General features: G+C 45.7%; 1 protein-coding gene across 3 annotated transcripts in view; it reads right to left on the bottom strand.

Annotated features, from left to right (window-relative positions):
• The window catches only part of slc4a4a (solute carrier family 4 member 4a), a 90,097-nt gene that overhangs the window by 50,172 nt on the left and 19,151 nt on the right, over nt 1–20,774 (bottom strand). For all 3 annotated transcript variants that reach the window (XM_063195552.1, XM_063195551.1, XM_063195553.1), the window contains 3 exons: nt 20,364–20,537; nt 4,569–4,704; nt 630–790 (listed from right to left, as the gene is read on the bottom strand). In XM_063195552.1, coding sequence (XP_063051622.1) covers nt 630–790; nt 4,569–4,704; nt 20,364–20,537 — 471 coding nt within the window. The remainder of the gene's footprint in view (nt 1–629; nt 791–4,568; nt 4,705–20,363; nt 20,538–20,774) is intronic.

Here is a 20,774-nt window from a genome sequence, read left to right as displayed (position 1 = left end):
ATAAAGCTTTTGACCTACAATTGAACTGAATGGCTAAAGATGTGTTGTGCCTGGAGGGAAGAAAGCTGAGATTGGAAGACATGGTCTGTACAGTCTTCCGCAGACTATCACATGACATAAGGCAGATCAGTCCGAAATCTCTGATAGGCTACCATTGCTCTGCGTATTAATTTGTGTACAGTCGTGTTTGTGTATATTGTGTGTGATATAGTGTGATATGCTTTATAGAACTCCTGCCTACCTGTAAAGCATCATTGACAACAGCAAAATCTGTTAAAGTTGGGTTCTTTCCAAAATAAACTCCCGTCCTCCCAAAGTGCTTGTGGCCTCGTGATGAGGTCACCAGACGTCATTGACGACAGACGTTTAATTAAATATCTCGCAATAGTGCAATTGAAAGGTCATTTTCTCATTTGCAATCGAGATGTTGAAAGGGAAGAAGCCCCCCAAAAGTTGTTGTTGTGGTTAGGCTGACAGCGAGGAAGCTTTATTGTTTTTTCTTCATGGAGGCGGGGCGCCGTGTGAAGAGCAAAGCCACAAGAACAGGTCGAGGACGTGAGTCAGGATATTGGAAAGGACCCATGGACTTCAGTTTTAGAAACGGAGAGTGAATGTGCAATGCTACTCACCGACCACCTGGGGCAGCGTGCTGGCCTCCATGTCCAGCATGATGGTGCCCTTCTCGATGCAGGTGCGCAGCTCAAACAGGCTGTGCAGGGACAGCGTGGCCACGTGGGGCTTACTCCACCTCTCGCCTCCCTTCTCCACCTTCTCCTCGAATTTGATCCACCTGAGCGGAGGAGATGAGATAGACAGAGGAGTGAGACCTGGACAGAGGGATGTGTGTTCGGAATACGTGTCTCTTTGAAAGGGATGGATGGAACAGCACAGTCAAGAAAAAACATCATGGGAAGACAACGGTGTAAAGGACACTGGCCATTTGGATTGCATAATTTCGTGTTTTGTTGTCATCTGCTACGAAACAGGAAAACAAATATCTGGAGCTGAGACAAAGGCTGGACTTGGACTGGAAATGGGGATTTCAAAGTTATGAGCCAAAATTATCATTCAAATGTTTCAAAACTGTTTATGGCCAAAGTAAAAAAAAAAATCATGAAGGGATCCCCAATTTTTTTTTTACATTTAATGTATCATATTACTTAAAATCGCTATAATTCAAATAAATATCACCCTCCTGATCTACGTGGCCTCTTTAAACTCAAGGTTTTCCCCATTAGATGCCATATAGGAAATGGAGTTTTAATGCACTACTTAAAACAATCAAAGTTAAAACGAGACAATACCTCTGGGAGTGGTACTCTACTGGGGGCGTGTTTGTGTGCATGTGCGTGTCAGTACTGTATGAGGGGGTCTTGCCGATGGCTTTGCTCATCACCCATCAGTGATAATCACCTCTCTCTCTCTCTCCCTCTCTCTCTGTGAGTGTGACATAACACCGGCTTTCTGGCACCCGGCACAAACAAACGAGGCGCCTTCCACGCCAGCTGTCCACATGCTCTAGCCTGGCTGCACTCACAACCATGCCTGCCGACCAGGCGCTAACTAGGGTCACAGGCTAACACTGATTGCCCAGAAGTAAATCTTTTCCATATTACCAGTCTTATATTTGTAACAGAAACTAATGAGAGTTGTTTATTAAGTTCTGATTTGTTCTCTTGTTATGATGTGTATTCTCTAGCAATAGCTAAATTAAGATTATCCCATATTGCAGCTTGAACTTAAACTGAACTTACAGAAGGTGTGACTGCCTGGATAGTTTTTCAAAGGTTAGGGGACAAAACCCATTCCAGTAAAAAAAAACAGTAGGCTTACAATGTAAAGTGCTAATTTGTTTCTGAAATGTAAAGCCAAGCCAACCGCAATACAAATAATGTTATTCAGTGTTTTCCAGATAGGAGACTGAGTGTTAGCACTTAATATTCTTGGGAAGAAAAGAGCTAATATATGACGCCAATGGCTTCTATTTCACTGTGGGCAGCGGTTTTGACAGGGAGTGTTTCAGTGGTTTCAGAAAGGGGAATAAAAGGTGAACTCTATTCACTTGATCAGCGATCAGCCATGACTGATGACCAGCGCGTCGAGAAAAGTCTCCCACAGACGGCGGCCAAGCCCAGGCCGGGATACTGACTGGCCATTGAGCAGAGAGCTCAACCGAGCTGCGCTGAATGGGGACAGAGAGAGGCAGACCTAAAGGGTCCTGAAAGGGCCCTGTCCGTAATTGAGGGCTTGATGAGAGAGCCTAGTCTCTCTGTGAACAGAGACCCCCCAGCACCACAAACAAAAACACACACACACACACAATAACACACCATCCCCATTCCCTGTGTGCTCCAACACACACGCACATGCAGGCGAGCATGCAGGCGGGGCATACGCGCATGCACGGACGCACCTCACCATCCTCACTCCTCTTTGTAACACACACACATACATTACCCCTCTGGTGATATTTTTAGATTGTTCTATTTTTATATTTATTTTTGTATATATGAATTGAATGTTCTCTCTCTCCCTCCCTCCCTAACTCCCTCTCTCTCTCTCTCTCTCTCTCTCTCTGTGTGTGTGTGAATGGGGGTGTGAGGAGTGTATGTGTTATAAACATAAGGTGTTGATTAGTCTATTCATGAGACACCTGGTGTTTCTTACTCATCAATGACTTCAAAAAAAGGTTAAAAAAAAGAAAAACCTTTCCCTTATGTTTCTCACCACACAATGAGTTGCCCAGAGGACCTCTCTTGGCGCACGATATTTACTTTTCAGGAGCTTTGGCACTGGATTGAGCCTGGCCACTGGCCCATGCGCCGTGCACTTGCAGAATGTTCAATTCACAACAAACCCTTCTGCACAAACAAGACATTTTTATGTCTCACTGTTGTGTTTTTATATCAGATTTCCGAAGAGAACGTGGAAACTATTTGGCAAATGTTTGCAGACACAAGGCTTTGTTTGTGTCTTACACAAAGGTCACTCACAGCCCAAGTTGACTTCTTTGCCGCAAGTTTTACTTGACTCGTTCATTTGCAGCCAGATTGTATTAATCCTCTTTGTTTGCAGTCATTCATACAGTGTATGTATGAATAAAAAAAATGATAGTATAGTAAAAAAAATATACAGTTCTCCAACTCCCTAAAAAGCCCACCATCTCTAAGAGCAATAAAGCCCAATGGAAATAAATATGTGAAATTAAACTTCACCAAAGGGTATTGAAAATGTGATTCAGCATCCAGAGACAGAGCGAGACGGGGGTTGGGGAGGGGGGTGTGAATGAAATCCTCCCGGTATTTGCAGCACTTGATCTGTAAGAGCTCCGTGCCAATCCCTAATGTTGACAGACACAGTCAGCCTTGTGTGACAGATACCAAGCCCCACTTGTGGACGCCGGCCAACGTTTGCGTTGCTGCGTCATCAATCATCCAGCGCTGGCTGGTGGTCCTGAGCCAACTCTTACAGCTGAACAATATTTGATTTCTCTTCTTCGCGTGACGTCGAGAGCACACTCCAGCTAACAGTACACTGAACAGGGCTTCACCACAGACACCTGACATGTTCACCCGTATCAGCTGCAGCATCAGTAATGTGAGAGCTCTCGAATCGTGAGTGCTTCCCTGTCGACTCTGAGCTGCTAAACGAACTGACACAGGGTAATGCTATAGTGTAAACCAGCAATGTCACCAAACTGTCAGTCCACAGCAAAAGTTCTCATGCGGGAAACACTACGACGCTAAGATTGCAGATCACATTACACAGAGTAAGGCGCACACTGACTTTTGGGTTTTGGGTTGATAGACTGGGCAAAAAAACGTGACTGAGTACTTTTTGAGGGGGGCTGGGGGGTCTTGGCAAAATGGAGCAAAGGGACAGTGATACAAACAACACTATTGTGTTGCAAGGCTGTCAGCTGACAATCTCGTTGCATTGGCATTTTAGTTTAACACTTTATTGTACTGCGTCCCTGTCTAAACTGTATGTGTGGGTGTATCTGTATGTACAGTCCATGTATTGCATGTACTGTACATTGCATGTCTGCGCAGTAGATAGAGCCAACAACATGAAATATGTTGCATTTACATCATGTGCTATGACAGTACTGCAGTTAGTTGTTTTGAAGGAAAGTTCCAAAACACTTAATAAGGATGCTACACTGATGACTATGATGGCAATGGCAGTGGCAGAGGGAGAGGACGCACTACCACAAACGCTAAGGGGCAAAAGGCTCCTACTTAACCGGACACAGAACAACAAGGACAGGATTATTACACAAGGCCTCAGTAAATTCTGACATGTTAAGTCAACACTTAGAAAGTAATAATAACACTGTGTACTACTTTCTATGTCTATACCTAAAGTGTGTCTAAGTCTGCATGGAAAAGTAAGAAACGTAATTTCAAATTCTTTGTATGACCCATGCATGTAAAGAAATTGACAATAAAACCGACTTGACTTCAACAATACTGTTAAAGTTGACTCTCTGGTTGTTGAATTAACACAGGAATGTGTACTGCGTGATGGCGGAGAGGAGGTGCTCTCCTCCCCACTGTAGGTCTTACCTGGCGGTCTCCTTCCACTCCATGTCCTGTCCGTCGACGGAGAGCAGCTCGTCCAGCTCGGTGAAGAGCTGCGGTGGCGCGGGCCCATCGTCCTCCTCGCCCAGGATGAAGCGGATGCGCTCGGCCGCCGGCGAGACTGCAACAGGGAAGATGCTACCTTTTAGAGACTCCCTGGAGGAGAACGCAGAGGCAGGAGCTGGGGCCACCACCGTCTCCACCACCACCTCCCCGTTCATCTTGACCAGCTCCGGGGCCTCTGGGGCCTTCACGGACGGGGGTGGTGGTGGCGGCGGCGGGATTTTGACCAGCACGCAATCACTCTGATCCTCCTCCACCTCCTCTTTCTCCTGCTCTAGCTCCTGCTCCTGCCCCTTCTCCTCTGCCTCCTGCCCTGGCTCCTCAGAGCTCTCCTTCTCCACATTGTTGTTGTCCGACATCTCGGGATCGGTATCCATTTTTTAACACAATTCCTTTGCTCTCCTTTCCTTCCCTTCCTTGGGCTGTTGTGCAATCCAACCAAAAACGACAACAAAAACAGCAAATAGAGGTTGAAATCTGTAGCTGGACCCCCTTCAAAGGAAATCGGATGTACAAGGGTGCGGAGGCACAGAGGTCACCTGCACCTGCACCAGTAAAAGCCCCCCCTGCGTAGTCTTAGTAGTAATCCACCTGCACACTCGTCCACAAAGCGCCCCGGGGGATGTTGAGTGTCCTCTAGTCCCTGCTAGAAGGCACTGAGGAACGGACTGGAGCCACTGAAAAAAAAATTGGGGGGTCCCCAACTCTTCCCCCAGTTTAACAGACCGCCCACTTTCTTTTTGGGGTCCCCATTCTGCTGTACACTGCTGAATACCCCCCCTCCCCTGCAGCAGCTCAGGCCCACCCCCCACCCCCACCCCCACCACAGATTACCCAGCACCCCTTTCCCTGAAACAGGGCCTGATGGCAACCATGGCCCCTCTGAGTTGGCATGGTGCCCCCAGTCCCTCATTAACAATTAGGAAATGTTTCACAAACTGTCCATTCTTCACCAGAGGCCTGCGCTTTCCTTCCCTCTTGTCCTTCTAATTTGAATATTTAGTCAGGCATCAGTGGCCATGGAAAAAGGGGGCTCCCGGGAAAAGTTGACGTGTAAATAATAAATATACTGGACCTCTCCATTAAGAGTTTTGCCGTTTTTGACATGCATGTTTTTATAAGATGAAAGGGATATATTATCCGTCTGACAAAGCACACATGAGCACGACACGCCAATGAATCTTCACAACAAAGTGATCAATCAACTGAGTTTGGCTTTGACTTGTCCAACCCCTACAAATAAAGTTACATACTGATGCGTAAAAACAAGACAAATTCAAAATGTGTTTCTCGAAAGCCTAGCTGCTAACTACGTTTGCAGTTTTGCAGTACCACAACCCACTGGTAACCACATAAGTTGCTAACTGGCTGGCAACAACGCTTTTAAAGTACTCAACTCAGCTTAGCACAGTGTGTGATCTCATTTTAACCCTATCAATGGTATCAGGTAGTGAAGTGGAACTGCAAATGGGTCTCAAGTACTATACAGTCTTGAAGTCAGCAAGTGCCTGGACAGCATACTGACACACTTGAACCATCCTTCTCTGTGGTGCCTGTGCCTGAGTGCCCTGCAAGCAACGTGCCAACCAGTTAACAAAAGGCATCAAAATTCCTTCATGCCATCACCTCTCTCTCTGCATATCTCTGCATTTCTCTCCCTCCCTCACGGAGTCTCTCACTCACACACACACTCACACACAGACACAGACACAGACACACACACACACTATGATCTATTCTGTGAAGATGCCGTCACACTGCTGACAGTAACAGCTAGAGGAGTGTTTGCACATGACGGCACTCAGCAGCACAACTCATGTTGATTGCCAACTGGTCACTTACCAAACATCCTTCTCCTTCAGCAAATTATGCTTTCTAGTGAGTGACACAGTCTAGACTCCATAGTCATGCATTTGTGTCTACATCACTACATACGTAAGAAGAGAAAAAATACAACTAACAAAAAAAACAAGGATAGTGAACTTCCATGTCGAATTAATCAGTTCTCACTGACATTTCATAGTACAGTAGTACCAGTAGGTATAAAGCTGTGTGACATAAATCGTGAAATTGAGGTGCCTTGTTTTTAAGGTATTTAACATCAACGTCAGAGACAGCAAGTCGCAAAAATGTTTGTCGTCATTGATGATGGTGAGCTTTTGAAATTGTGCTCTTGGTTCTCTCCCAGAAAACCACCCGACTAGAATTAACTTCCAGTGTGGCTTACGCTGGCTGTGCGACACAGCCTGAACCATGTAAGCCCTTGGCATGCTCCCCGACACAATTCAGAACATGTCCACAACATGTTCCAAATCTTCCCCCCAAAAAGGTGTCAAAATGTTAATAACAAATAAGTGAAAGGTGAAACATACTAATCCACACAGCAAAGGATGATCAAAGTATTCTAAGAGGAAGTAAAATGTTCCATAAGACACTTCATCAGAGCAGTGATTAAAGTCCTGGGGGGAATGTGCCCTTTCATATTCGGGATAAGCTCATTGCCACACATATGGTTTTGGTCTAACACCCTAACATGCTAGTTCTTTCAGAGACATTCACCTGTGATCATGCTTAGATGATTGTTCATTACCTCCCTGGCTATTACACTCAATCTGCTGTGGCATGCCTGGGCAAACCAATAGTTTCAGCAGTACTTTACTGTTTTATTAACAGTCCTGTGTACTGAAAAATCTCTAAAGATGCTGTATCCTTTGCATGTAAAAGGCTACTTGTCAACCGTACAGTAGCAGTCTTATCATAATATGCCATTGGCAGAACAGGTCCTTGGAAGGTCCTTGTTCAAAGTTGACTTTACAGTACAAGGAATGACGCTGAAGAGTCAGAGTATGGATGCTGAACACTAGAACACACAACTCTCCTGCTCGCTGTTGCTAAGATAATTTAAGGTCGGGGAGAATAGGGAAATAGTGAGAGAATGTGTTTGCATCTCTCCCTTCCCTTGTGTGTGGGTGTGTGTGTGTGCGTGTGTGCGTGTGTGTGTGTGTGTGTGTGAGGAGTGGTTTGGAGAGGGGCTCAATATGGACAAGCATGTGAAGGCTGAGTGGGCACAGAGGGAGAGAGGGAGAGAGAGAGAGAGAGAGAGAGAGAGAGAGAGAGAGAGAGAGAGAGAGAGAGAGAGAGAGAGAGAGAGAGAGAGAGAGAGAGTGACAGAGACTGATAGAAAGAAAGCAATAGACAGACAGAAATGAAAATCTCACAGTTCAAACACGTTTTCAAAGCCGTGTGTGCACCGTAGCCAAGAGCCATGGGCCCCTGCACAAAGGGGACTTTGTCCCTGCACTGAGGGCTCATGGGAAACAGAGAAGGGGAAGAATGCTCCCTGTCCGAGTATCCAGAGAGAGAAAGCATTGGAGAGAGAAAAACAGAGAGAGAGAGAGAGAGAGAGAGAGAGAGAGAGAGAGAGAGAGAGAGAGAGAGAGAGAGAGAGAGATGAGAGAGAGAGAAGAGAGGGGGGAAGAAAAAGAGAGGAGAGAAAGGGCTTAGTGGAGCTGCCACTCTCGGCCTGGTTCTGTCCCACTCTCCCTCTGTGCCTGGCCGGCTCGGCTGCCTCCTCCAGGGGAATACCAATGCCATCCATCTGCATGCTGCCTACCCAGTGTGCCCTGCTCTCCACTCGGACACACGGACACATGGGCACACACACACACACACACACACGGACACGAACAAACACGCACACACGCACAAACACACGCACACGCACACACACACACACACACAGACACACACACATTTTGAGCTCCATTCATTCACCCTGCCCTCGCTCTGGGCAGCATGGAGGAAGAGGGAGAAGTGGCTAACCAGGCTGCTCTAGCAGCAAGGCTGTAACGGTGAAACTCTACCCTCATATTGTCACACCAGCGCGTCCCGACAACAGACGCAGTGGGTGGGCCGACCGGGTGTTGAGCCGGCTGGTGTTGAGTTGCATACATCTGAGACTACGCTATGCTCGCTGCGGCCATGTGACAGACACGGCCGACTTTTTGCTGAAGAGCAAGGCAGCACGTTTATGTCAGCGCCTGTGGCTCCTTCATCAGCATGACAGCATGCTGGTGAGCTTTTCAGGAACAATACCATGTCCGGGTTGGGTTGGGTTGAGTATGGATGGGGGAAACCCGGGTCGGGTGGTAGCAAAACATCACCCTTCCTCCAGTTACATATTGTACAGGCATGCCCAACTCTCTCTCTCTCTCAGAGATGGAAGGAAACACTGTGCTGTGATTATTGTGATTAGGCTACCGGTAGATTAGATTTGCCTTTATTGTCTCTACAGGAGAAAAAAATTGAGTTAGTATGTTAGGCCATCGGTTTATATGGTTCATGCATTATTTTGAAACTACAATGTACTCACAAACTCCCTCCCTTTGAAAAGTAAAATTTCAATCATCTCAGTGAACAGTGGTTTTGCTGGGGACACCGCTTAGTTGAACCTTGGTCTGGCAAAAAAAAAACCCACACACACACAAGAAGTTTTCAGATAGACTATTAAGAAGGTTGAGGAAACAAGGCGAGAGCAAGGCTACAGCAAGATGCAATTTAGCATTCCGAAGAGTATGGGGCAGGTGAATGCCTGCAGAGCATCTGAAGTGGGGCAGATTTGGATGGCACAGCAGTGACACTCCAGGACTGGCACAAGGCGGGGAAGAGCCCAGCAGTGAAGGCCGAAGCCTGAACAGCTGCCAGCTCAAGTAAACAGAAGGACAATGACACTCCTTTGTGCATCCTCCTAGCAACCGGCGCTAGCTGGAAGCTTCCCATTCGCCGCCTATCATTGCACAATGAGCGCCTCAAGCCGACTTCCGCTATCAGTCACCGCGAAAGTGCTAAGCACTGAATGGTGTGCCAGAGAGGCGGCTTGTTGTTGATTAAAGTTAGCTAACAGACGCAAGGCAATTTGGCAGGGGACCGGCCTTGGCCCTGAAAAACGGTTACGTGGCGCTATTCCGACATGTCGCTATTCCGACATTGATGTCTATTGTCGGAATACCGGCGCGAGTTATGCAATTTCTTTGGTTTGTGCTACGTTGCTCAGCTTTTACCAGTTTAGGGAGAGTGCATACAGTTACCCTAACCCTGACCCTAACCCTGACCCTAACCCTAACCCTAACCCTAACCCTACGGTATGTCGGCTGTCGGAATAGCGGTATGTCGGAATAGCGGTATGTCGGAATAGCGATTGCCCCCCCTGAAAAACACCCTGCTGATGTTATGCTAGTCAGTTGTTAGCAGTCAGTGCAGGTGTCTTCTCTGGTCCATGTTTGATGATACTAGACCAGTTTATTTATTTTTTTAAACATTTTAGACATTGCTGTAAAAACGAGCATGACAATGGGCCTAAGGGTAACGGCAATGCGTGAAACTTTTTTGTGTGAAACACTTCAAGTAGACTTCTGAGTCAGAGGACTCAGACGGCGTTGTAAAGCAGCCTTCCATTAAAGAAAATGGAACGGCTTTCTCTCTCTCTCTCCTCCATGTCACCAATGCCCACACATGTCAATGGGGGGCTAATGATTATCCCTGCGGGGACTTAAATCCAAAGCCCACACTCTGCGTGGGCGCAAGCGAGAGCGAGCCGAGCGGGTAAAATGGTCCATTAGACATCCAGGTTGCTAATAACGTGGCGAGCTAAGCGGGTGCTGAAAAGTGGCTGTTGACATTTCAGCATTGTCGCTTTGTACTGTAGCTCGCTCCTGAAGGCCTTGGGAAGACAAGGGGGTGGGAGTGGGGGTTGGATGATGATGACGGTGGTGGTGGTGGTGGTGTGTGTGTGTGTGTGTGTGTGTGTGTGTGTGTGTGTGTGTGTGTGTGTGTGTGTGTGTGTGTGTGTGTGTGTGTGTGTGTGTGTGTGTGTGTGTGTGTGTGTGTTCCACAGGGTACGTAGCGAACAGAGAGCACTTTACAGTTTTTCTTGATTGCTTTGACACAGTTGTCACTCCAAAAAGCACATTTTCATATCAGTTCACGCCATGGGCTAACCAGTTAAACCGATTCTCCAAACACAACATCTTTGTTTGCAAAAGGCTACTACGTTTCCAAAATATTTAACATATGCAATAAAAGCAAACTCTGTCTTCAGTCCAATACACAATGCATAGCAGTGTATGAACACTCCCAGTCAGTCATTACACAATGGTCGTAAAAATCCAAAACACGGCTATCATGTTGACACAATTTGCCGTTATTTAACATTGTTGTCAATTACATAACTTTCAAGTCAGTTCCATTGTTGTTTCTTTTACTTAGCCACTGACTCTGCTTGATCAGGATCTACTGACTGAGAGATAGCTGGCCCAGTAAATGCTTTGCATAAAGATTTGAGTTGTGTGTCTTTTCTTATGTAAAATTGTCAGTAGGCTAGGTAGTGGGTCCGTGTACGGTAATGTCTTATTGCAAAGAATTGGATTGAAAATCAGAATGTTTTGATGTAGTTTTTGTTTTGTTTTTGTTTGTTTGTTTGTTTTCCTTTTTTTTTACAACTGTAATCAAAAATGTACTAATGGCTGATAACGGTATTACAGAAAATATGTGTAAAGTAAAAAGTAGGCCTATGTAAAGTATGATGTTGCAGTACGAGAATGCACTTACAACAAATTTGCAAAAGAACTCCATGCCAAGAACAAACAACAACATACTGTGTATAAAGACTGATTGCTAAATTAAGATTTTTGAGAAGGAGTGTCAAATAGGTGCTCTGGCGTGTTCACACAACTGACGGTAGTTTCTAAAAGTCAGGAGTAGATTTTTCTGTATGGTTAACAGAGCTTTAACAATGAAATGTGCACTACGTAAATGGCACATGCGTTAACTGTTTATCAAAAACTGTGTTATATGAATGGGAAATATGTCAAGTGAACAAGAATGTGTTCACACATATGCACAACGTGTCTTTTGCTTTGCTGAAATAGTGATCATGACGACTTTGTGTGAGTCAGTTTAAAAAATGGTGTTAAAGCGATCAAGAAAAACTGTAAAGGCGTCACATGACTGTGATCAGGCTGGGCCTGTTGTCTTTTGTTCAGAGCCCAGTGTTGTGGAGGGGCAAGGCTGGGATTGTTGATTGTTCTTTAGGACCATAACCGCCACAACCACCCTGCCACTCTGCCCTAGACCTACTGCCTTCCTGACATTGATACGCTGCATGGGAAAAGAAAATCGCCACACGGCAGACTAAAAGCAAGGCATTTTTTTCATGGTAGGCTGTCAAAGACAGACTAATGCTTCTTTTCCACTGTCGGTTTTCTGGAAGGCCTACAGCTCGACACAGCACGACTCAGATGCCAAATTTTGCTTTTCGAATAGGCACGACACAGCTCAACCGTAAAGCAAAAAGTGGGGGCCGAGTCACGCTGTGTCGAGCTGTAGGAGATCAGAAAACCCCACAAGCAACTTTTGACAGTGTCGGACCGAACGAGTTTCGTGGGAAACACTTTTTATCTGAAACGTCGCTTTACATACCGTATTCAGCTTTGTATCAACTGCTGGCATTCCGTGATGAAAAACAGTCTCGCAGCGAGTATATTTGAACGGCATTTTTTCATTACGGTGTAGATTTTAAGACAGGCATGCCATGGGCGCCGCGCAAATGACGTCATCCTACCTAGTGCCCCTTTAAGTGCATAGCTACAGTAGTGCGGACTCATACATTCATACCTACATGCTATAACAAGGATGGTAGTAACAACCGAGTTCAATAAGTTCACAGACACTGGAATAAAAGAGAACGTATAGTACCTCTTCAAAAACCTTTTCTTCTTTTTTTTAACTGGGACTCTGAATAAACTGACAGAGGGTAGCAGCACATACTCTGGCTTCAAGCAGGCAGGCCAGGAAAATAATTGAGGAAATATCATTGCCAAATGCAATGTAATGTAACGATGGCTCCTCAATTACTTTCCTGGCTTGACAGATTACAGGCTCTTCATGTGTTGCTTGGAAGGCGGGGTGACCTCTCACCCCCACTACTGTCAGTGTTTCAAAGGAAAGGTGAGATTAATTAACCCGAGACCAGGAAACACACCTGTGTGTTTTTACCTTGTGGACCAGCTGCAGCATCAAATATTACGTGCGTATTTACGATTCTGTTCAATTCTGTTCTGTAAATTCTAAATTGGGGAAAACAAAGGCCATTTGACTGCACTGACTGAGACTTAACTGACTGAGACCTACAATTGATTACATAGTAGTCTGTTTAGTGGTTTCCAATTTGGGGGGCAGTCCAGGGCAATTGGGGCGATCCAGGGCAATTGTGTGATGAACGTGTGTGTATTTGTGTGTGTGTGTGTGTGTGTGTGTGTGTGTGTGTGTGTGTGTGTGTGTGTGTGTGTGTGTGTGTGTGTGTGTGTGTGTGTGTGTGTGTGTGTGTGTGTGTGTGTGTGTGTGTGTGTGTGTGTGTCATCATGTCCAATACCCAACTAATTCCAGACATAGCCACAACAACAGCACGGCTGGCGACACTGTCTGTGTTTAGAGTCGCCGTGAGTGTGCAGTCTTGCGGGACCTGGATGGCATTACACGGACTAACGCCTGTCACGTACCACCTATTCCCAAGTGCTCCGAGGACACTGTGGATGTGTTGACAATTGACTCCTTCCCTCGCATGCACTCTAGTAAAATGTTGACCTCAAAATACATAAAAACAATAGAAGTCATGGTCAGGTCATACAACATTTCGACCCAACAGGGTCTTCATCAGGCATGTGATGGTGCTGATGCACATGCCTGATGAAGACCCTGTTGGGTCGAAACATTGTATGACCTGAATACATTTTCAAAGCGGAGCTACAGTGTGTGGACTTCTACTTTTTCTACTATCAGACGCGCCTTTGTCCTGCACCTGGCCTCAGAGAGGTGGGATGTGCATACTCTTACTGTTAGGAAGACGTCAAAATACATACAATATCCTGGCTCTATAATTATGCTGAAGACAACTCAATCAACTGCCATTTGTGCATCGTTAACTGTTGCGAAATCCTGTTGCTGATGCTCCTCTTTGCCCATTTTCCCTCTTAACTTCATAGGGTGAGATACCAATGCGTGGTGATAGTAACAGATCTCAAAACACTCAACTCTCTCTCTCTCTCTCTCTCTCTCTCTCTCTCTCACACACACACACACACACACTAACACACACACCACCACGACTGCCACTTCTACACATGGCAGACTGACTTAGGGTAAAGAAGGAGGTTAGATTAGCTAATAATAACCTGGGTGGGGGTTGGGGGGGGGGGGGGGGGAGGGGGGGGGGGGGGGGGGGGGGGGGGGGGGGGGGGGGGGGGAGGGGGGGAGGGGGGGGGGGGGGGGGGGGGGGGGGGGGGGAGAGCGACTAAGGGCTTTAGGGTGGATTAGCGGAGTCGGCCTGTAGAGGTCTCAGAGGGACATCCTGCTCAGCTGGGGGTCCGGCCGCCCCCCCGCCCGACAGACACCCACTGACACACTTTCAGACGGGACCAGACGGTAGATATACACACATAAAAACACACACACTCCCACTGGAAAGGGATGTTATGTGGTCTGACACATAGCAACACACCGTCATCCATCCATGTGGGTCTATAGTATAGATCAATCTATAGATCTGTACTGTATGTATCTAGACATCTATCCATCTACATCCATCCACCCATTTGCATCAAATGGGCCATAAGAATTGAGATCAGTGAAGCATACCACATTACCTTACTTACATCACTGCATTACATACACTACATTTTCCTAATTCAATGAAGTTATATCTTTCTCCGTTCTATAGTTTATTAATAATTATTATATATTATATATTATTATATAATAAATTAGTAATTTATTTTATTTTATTTCATTATTTTTTACCATCCAACACAGCACAGAGCAGTTGCAATCCCCATTTCACTGCCAATTGTGCTTGCACAAGGAAGCACGTGACAAATAAAAAAAAAATCTTGAAATCTTGAATCTTGAATAGTCCGATTTCAGCTTGTCCCAAGTGCAGGTATTCCACTATAAATCACCACTAGACGCCTGCTTGCTTTGCCCAACACTCTACCCAAAATGGCAGTGATGTGGTTGCTGTTGACTAGACACTATGACATTACATAAGCTGCTCCCTCTGTTGTTGAGGTAGAGTCTCACGTTAATTCCCAATACTGTATGTGGTCATTAATCAAGTTGAAAGTGCCAGCAGAGTCGTGTTTAACTTTCTTGTCAGATGAAAGAGGCTGAGAGTTTAAAAAGTGTTTATGTATCCTCCTCGCTCAGCAAGGTAAGAAACCCAGCCAAATATACTGTACTACGTCTCTTCATATGACTGCTGCGCACCGCCAGCTGGGGTGAGAGAGTGTGTGTCTGCTATGCGTACAGAGTGCTCCAATTGGCCCCGTAATGGCCTGCTCTTTAAGAACGGCATGCACACAATTGCTCACCGCACTGCCAGCGCTCCTGAGCCCTATAGCCCACACGGCCATGTTTGTATTGTACATTCGCCACGACCCACTAGTCCAGCTCCGCATGGATGGTGGAAATTCCATGGTAAACTGGACGTCGCAAACAAACGGACTCTGGGCATGCCATGCCGTGACAGTGCCCTCATCGTCTGGCCTCAGCGCCCCCTCTGCGGGTACAAACCCTCTCTGGCTGCGGGTGCAGTATTGGGTGCAAACAAAGACCTTTGCTCCTCACGGCGGCATCAGCAGCTTTTGTCGGCCGGTGAAATGTGAAATTTTTGTTTTGCCCCTTTTTTTTCCTATTTGGGAATGACACACAGCACTTCGAGAGAGTTGAGGCTTTCCTTGAACATGTGTCAGGTGACCTTAGAGAGAGAGGGAGAGAGAGGGAGAGAGGGAGAGTTAGAGAAAAGTAAAGGAAAAAGTGGGCATTCAGTTCCCAAGTTTGATGTTGTTTGGTGTGCTGATTAAGAACACCCAGAATGTAGACCTAAATAAATGAATCTGATCGGTGCCAGTGTGTGATATCAATAGGCATGTCAACCTGTAATTTGATTGACATTTGATTGGCTTTGATTCAATAGGCATGTCAACCTGCAATTTGATTGACATTTGACTGGCTTTGATTGACATGGCCTGGAAAAAGGACAAGTAGGCCTAACCATCTTCCCCTCGTCACAGTCTGCCTCCACCAACACCACTGTAGGCATCATGCCAACGGCTGGATGACCATCCACACATGTCAGCAGCAAGCTCAGCAGCCCATGCTGCTTGAGTGAGCTTGTGGACCTGCGCTAGGGCTAAATGAGACATGCCTTTGTTCCCTTCCTTTCCGTCCCTTTCCTCTCTACCCTTTCCTTTTGTTCTGTTCTTTCCACCCCTTTTCCTCTATTCATAGGCTGTCTTACTAGAGAATAACAGTCCGCATGTTCTAGAAGGCGAAAGTGGAGTGGATGGGATCAGAGTGATGACTAATGTTAGCGGTTAGCGTGCGCAGCATCAGTCACACACAGTGAATCGACAGAAATACCAGCAACGCATAATCCACTTTCGAATTTTCAATGCACCTTTCCGTGCTCCGACTGTGGCTCTGGGTGAGGGGGAGGAGAGGAGTGGGTAATGGGGGCCTCCTGGTAAAAGGGAGGATAGAGACTGTACTTTGCTTAACGGGCAAGTCCATTACAATACAAGTTCCCATGTGCGTGTCAGCAAATCTCTAACAATGAGGCCTTTGAGGGAATTGATGTAAATCACTTTTGCAGGGGTGATTGTTTTCTTGAACGGCTTTTTTGTTGTTGTTGCATGACATGTTTCAGCCAATACGTATCCTTCAAACATAACAGCCGTCAGGTTAATAATACCGCCTGGGATTCCGGAATCACGCATGCGAACCAGGAAGCAATCAATCTAAACAAGCGGGAGGTCCAGTGTGTGTGTGTGTGTGTGTGTGTGTGTGTGTGTGTGTGTGTGTGTGTGTGTGTGTGTGTGTGTGCATACACACAACGCTTGTGGATGTACTGTATGTGTGTGAGGTGTTTTTTTAAATATATTTGTCAACATGGCCTTTACAGCTAGGAAAGATCACACAGCAGGATGGTAAGGGGCTGTCATTGGCTCAGCTTCACTGCCATGTGATCTGCCTTGGCGTTTATTAACCTCGCTAAAGCAAATCCTGTTCATGCTGTGAATGATACACGATGTGAACAGGTTTATCTATGCAACATTGCATGTGAGAGATCCACCTACAGGTTGTGACCCACCGTGCAAATGAATAGCTCTGTGCCAAAACCCTGGAGGGATAATCATTATGTTGGACCTATTTGGAGGGAGATGAATACATGTATAAGATAAATTGGTACACAACTGGTTGGGTTAGGAAACCTCGAGTGCATGCAAGCGTATGCTGATTAAATGTGTTACGTTCATGTTACGTTCACAGATATAATCTATTTTGCATTATGCATGTTGCTGAAAAAATACAATCCATAAGGCATTTGACGACAGATTGATCATAGTCATAATTATGGTGAATAACAAACTTCTGAATCAGGGCTTTTGCTTATCCTATTTGCTTTCAGTTATGTCTGCGATATCATATTGTTGTGTATAAACTGGTATATCCTGGCCACACCATCATGCAATCTTCATTTGAGCTGAATCAACTATTTCCAAAATAAAGATGCAAAACTGCAACAGCTCCACACAAATAACAATCTTCAAGGAGCACTGTCTGAACAGTCAACACAAATTTGTCGTCAAACTACATCGTCGAGTGGTGACGTAGGGGCACCGTTATTATGCTATGTCCAGTGCTGAAAGAGTCAGTCATGTGAGCTATACCATGCAATCTTCATTTGAGCTGTATCAACTATTTCCAAAATAAATACGAAATACTCCAACAACCACACAATAACAAATCTTCGACAGAAATACCGTCCGGACAATCAACACAAATTTGTCGTCAAACTGCATCGGCGAGCGGTGACGTAGGGGCACCGTTATAACGTTATGTACAGTGCTGAAAGAGTCAGCCATGTGAGCAAGCGAAGACATACTGTATGTTTACATAACAGCCCATTTACTACAGCTGGTCTGTCCTGGAGGAAACTTTCCATGATACGGGCTCTGAGCTGCGAAAGGGTCAATGAAAATGAGAATGTACAACAACCCACCTGCCTGCCTGTCTGTTCTGCTTGCCTTCCTGCTAAGGGAAATCACAGTATAATTAAACTATTGTTGTGGCTCCCATTCTTTGGCTCAGCAATACTGAGACAACCTGTTCTTTTCTTCCTTTTCAGAATGGCATAACTTTAATAGAGGCCCCTCAGATTACCTTTTTCCCCCTTTGTTATGCCCCGCTTTTGTATGTTTCTGTCTACCACAAATTCTTTCAACCCGCTCCACTGGTGTTTCATCTACCGCTACAACACGCCACCATCCCACCCCACCCCACCACACCTTCCCCTCTCTTTCTTTCAGATGTCATTAGCAGCTATTCAGACTCCCAGCATCCACACCGAAAGCAAGCTCGCCGCCCAAGTAGCCAGCCAGCCCCGGGCCCAAGGCCACTTCCTCGCCACTGACATCAAGGGGATATACCAGCGACACACACAGAAACACTCTTGGAGACCAAGAGAGGCCGAGAGACAGACAGGCAGTGAGAGAAAGGAAGAGAGAGAGCCACAGAGAGACAGAGAGAGAGAGAGAGGGGGAGAGACAAAGAGAGAGATGAAAACAGAGATAATGAAAGAAACACTCTTGGAGACGAAGAGAGGCTGAAAGACAGACAGGCAGTGAGAGAAAGGAAGAGAGAGACGCAGAGAGACAGATAGATAGATAGATAGATAGATAGATAGATAGATAGATAGATAGATAGATAGAGAGAGAGAGAGAGAGAGAGAGAGAGAGAGAGAGAGAGATGAAAACAGAGATAATGAAAGAAACAGACAGAGAAAAGACAGACAAATACAACGGAAGTGAGAGAGAGGGAAATGGAGAGAGAGAGAGAGGGAGAGAGAGAGAGAGAGAGAGAGAGAGAGAGAGAGAGAGAGAGAGAGAGAGAGAGAGAGAGAGAGAGCGTTGCACCTTCTTCCATGACGCATATCAAACCGCCACAGTTCTATTTGCCTGGCTTTTACACAAGTGACGTTCACTCCTGTCCTGTCCAAACAGTGCTGTTCCACAGCGGGGACAGCCAAAGCGATCTGTTCTGACAGAGAGGAGTCAGCAGTAGCATTTGGCTTGCAGCACCCAGAGCTGCCTGGGCTGTTGCAGTGGTGGTGGAGGCAGGAGGAGGGACACTGGCTACATGAGCTGGTGGTGCTTCCTTTGAAGAGTTTAAATGAAAAAACGGAACCGAGAAATGTATATATTCACTTTCGACCTTTGACTGAGTTGAGCTGACCTCTCTCTCTCTTACAATGTTATGCCAATGCATATTCAGAGATGGGTAATCCTGATTTTAGAGTGTAAACTTGCCAAATACATATACTTTTGTTAGGCTGACATCTCTGCAAATAAACCCTTACTAGGTTGAATCAATAGCAAGTCTCTACTGCTTTTCGCCTAAAAATATACCAGACCACTTAAGCCATACATAAACTTTGACACTGTGCAGTCACAGTCATGCTATCATTTTAATCTAAATCAATATAAACTTCACAAAAAACACACCGGGCACATTTTTGCTAGCCAGGCCGTGCCCTCCTAGTGACGCAACAGCTTCAGCGTTGCTACCAGTCAGGTCATGACAGCATGCAAGTACTTTCTGAGTTCCTGCAAATACGGGAACTCCTCCCACTTTGTTGGGAAGCAAACAATCATTAGCAAACCAATGGGGGCCATTTGGGAAATGCCGTTTGGGAAATGTTAATTGTTATGCTCTTGGTCAGACCAAGTCTCAAAGAGATTTTGCAGCACATCCATGCTGTCAACAATAAAAAGATATAATCTCAACTGGATGTAAATGGAAGGGCCTAGTACATGTGGTTTAAAAAAGGACTCGCATCACGGCATCGTGTAATCTCGTTACAGTATGAAAGCCGGGTGATATTTCCACTATTTTTGAAGTCACGTCAAGCCAATCAAATGAAAAAAGCAAAAAAGAAGAATGGAGGCAAATTGCATGCATTCTCTAAATCTGACAACATTATAGGCTAAAATAGTCCCCTCTTTTTAATTTTGAACTTTAAATATATGTTGTTGCATTAGAAATGGACAGCAAAAATGCATTGACATTGACAGACTTTTTTATGTGTATAAACACTGGGCATTGGAGGGTTTATTTATGTAATTATGTACAGCTGCCCATGCTAACATTTTTAAATGATTATTAAAGCAACACTGTGACACTTTATTGGTTAATCACAGTTGTAAATCTGTAGACTGTAAATTGTCTAAGACACCCTAGTGGTAGATAAGGAAATGTGCAAATTGGCTCTTGAGCATTGATTTGAATCAGGCGTACTTCACAACACGGTAGGCCAGTTGCTAGCTAATCATGGCAGCATGGTAAAGTTGCCGATGTTATCATTGTTAGGCCTATATGGGAGATTACACTGATCTGATCTCATTCATGTTTGTAGTAAATATCACATGGCCTTTTCCTCCATTCGGTCAGGTGTTGACCCATCTCTTCACTCATACACAAATGCATCTCACAACAAGGAAACACCACCAAGACGTTTTCTGCCAATGGAACATCTACCATTAACGTTAACATTAATCGACATCCACAGTTAACATTAACCGACACCGGGTTCCTTGGGGCACTTACTGAGGGGCTTGAGGATGGTGCCACTGGGCTCGACGTTGTCTTCGTTGTCCGACTTGTCAGAGGCCGTCTCCGTCACCCGCTCCTTCCTCCCCTTTTGGCTGGTCTTCCTGCGGTGACGTCTCCGCCTACGGTAGCTCTTGGGCACACGCACGCCTATATAGATGGTATGGTGACCTATAGATACAGAGAGAGAGAGGGATAAGGGGGGCATAGAGAGAAGGAGAAGAAATGTAGGAGGATGGGTAGATGGGGGAAGGGAGAGAGGTTAGACGTGAAGGATAGGGGTGAAAGTAATTTTCAATGTAATCCATGGCAGCATGACTGCCAGCTGATCCTTGGTCTAATTATGGTCAATGAGGGAGCAGAAGTGCACCTGACCGGGTCGGCAGTAATAAAAGCGTAACAATAGCT

The sequence above is a fragment of the Engraulis encrasicolus genome, chromosome 3 (genome assembly GCF_034702125.1).
Source record: "Engraulis encrasicolus isolate BLACKSEA-1 chromosome 3, IST_EnEncr_1.0, whole genome shotgun sequence".
In the NCBI taxonomy this organism is placed as follows: domain Eukaryota; kingdom Metazoa; phylum Chordata; class Actinopteri; order Clupeiformes; family Engraulidae; genus Engraulis; species Engraulis encrasicolus.
The sequence above is the reverse complement of the archived record's forward strand: the minus strand, read 5'-3'. Positions and strand labels throughout refer to the sequence as shown.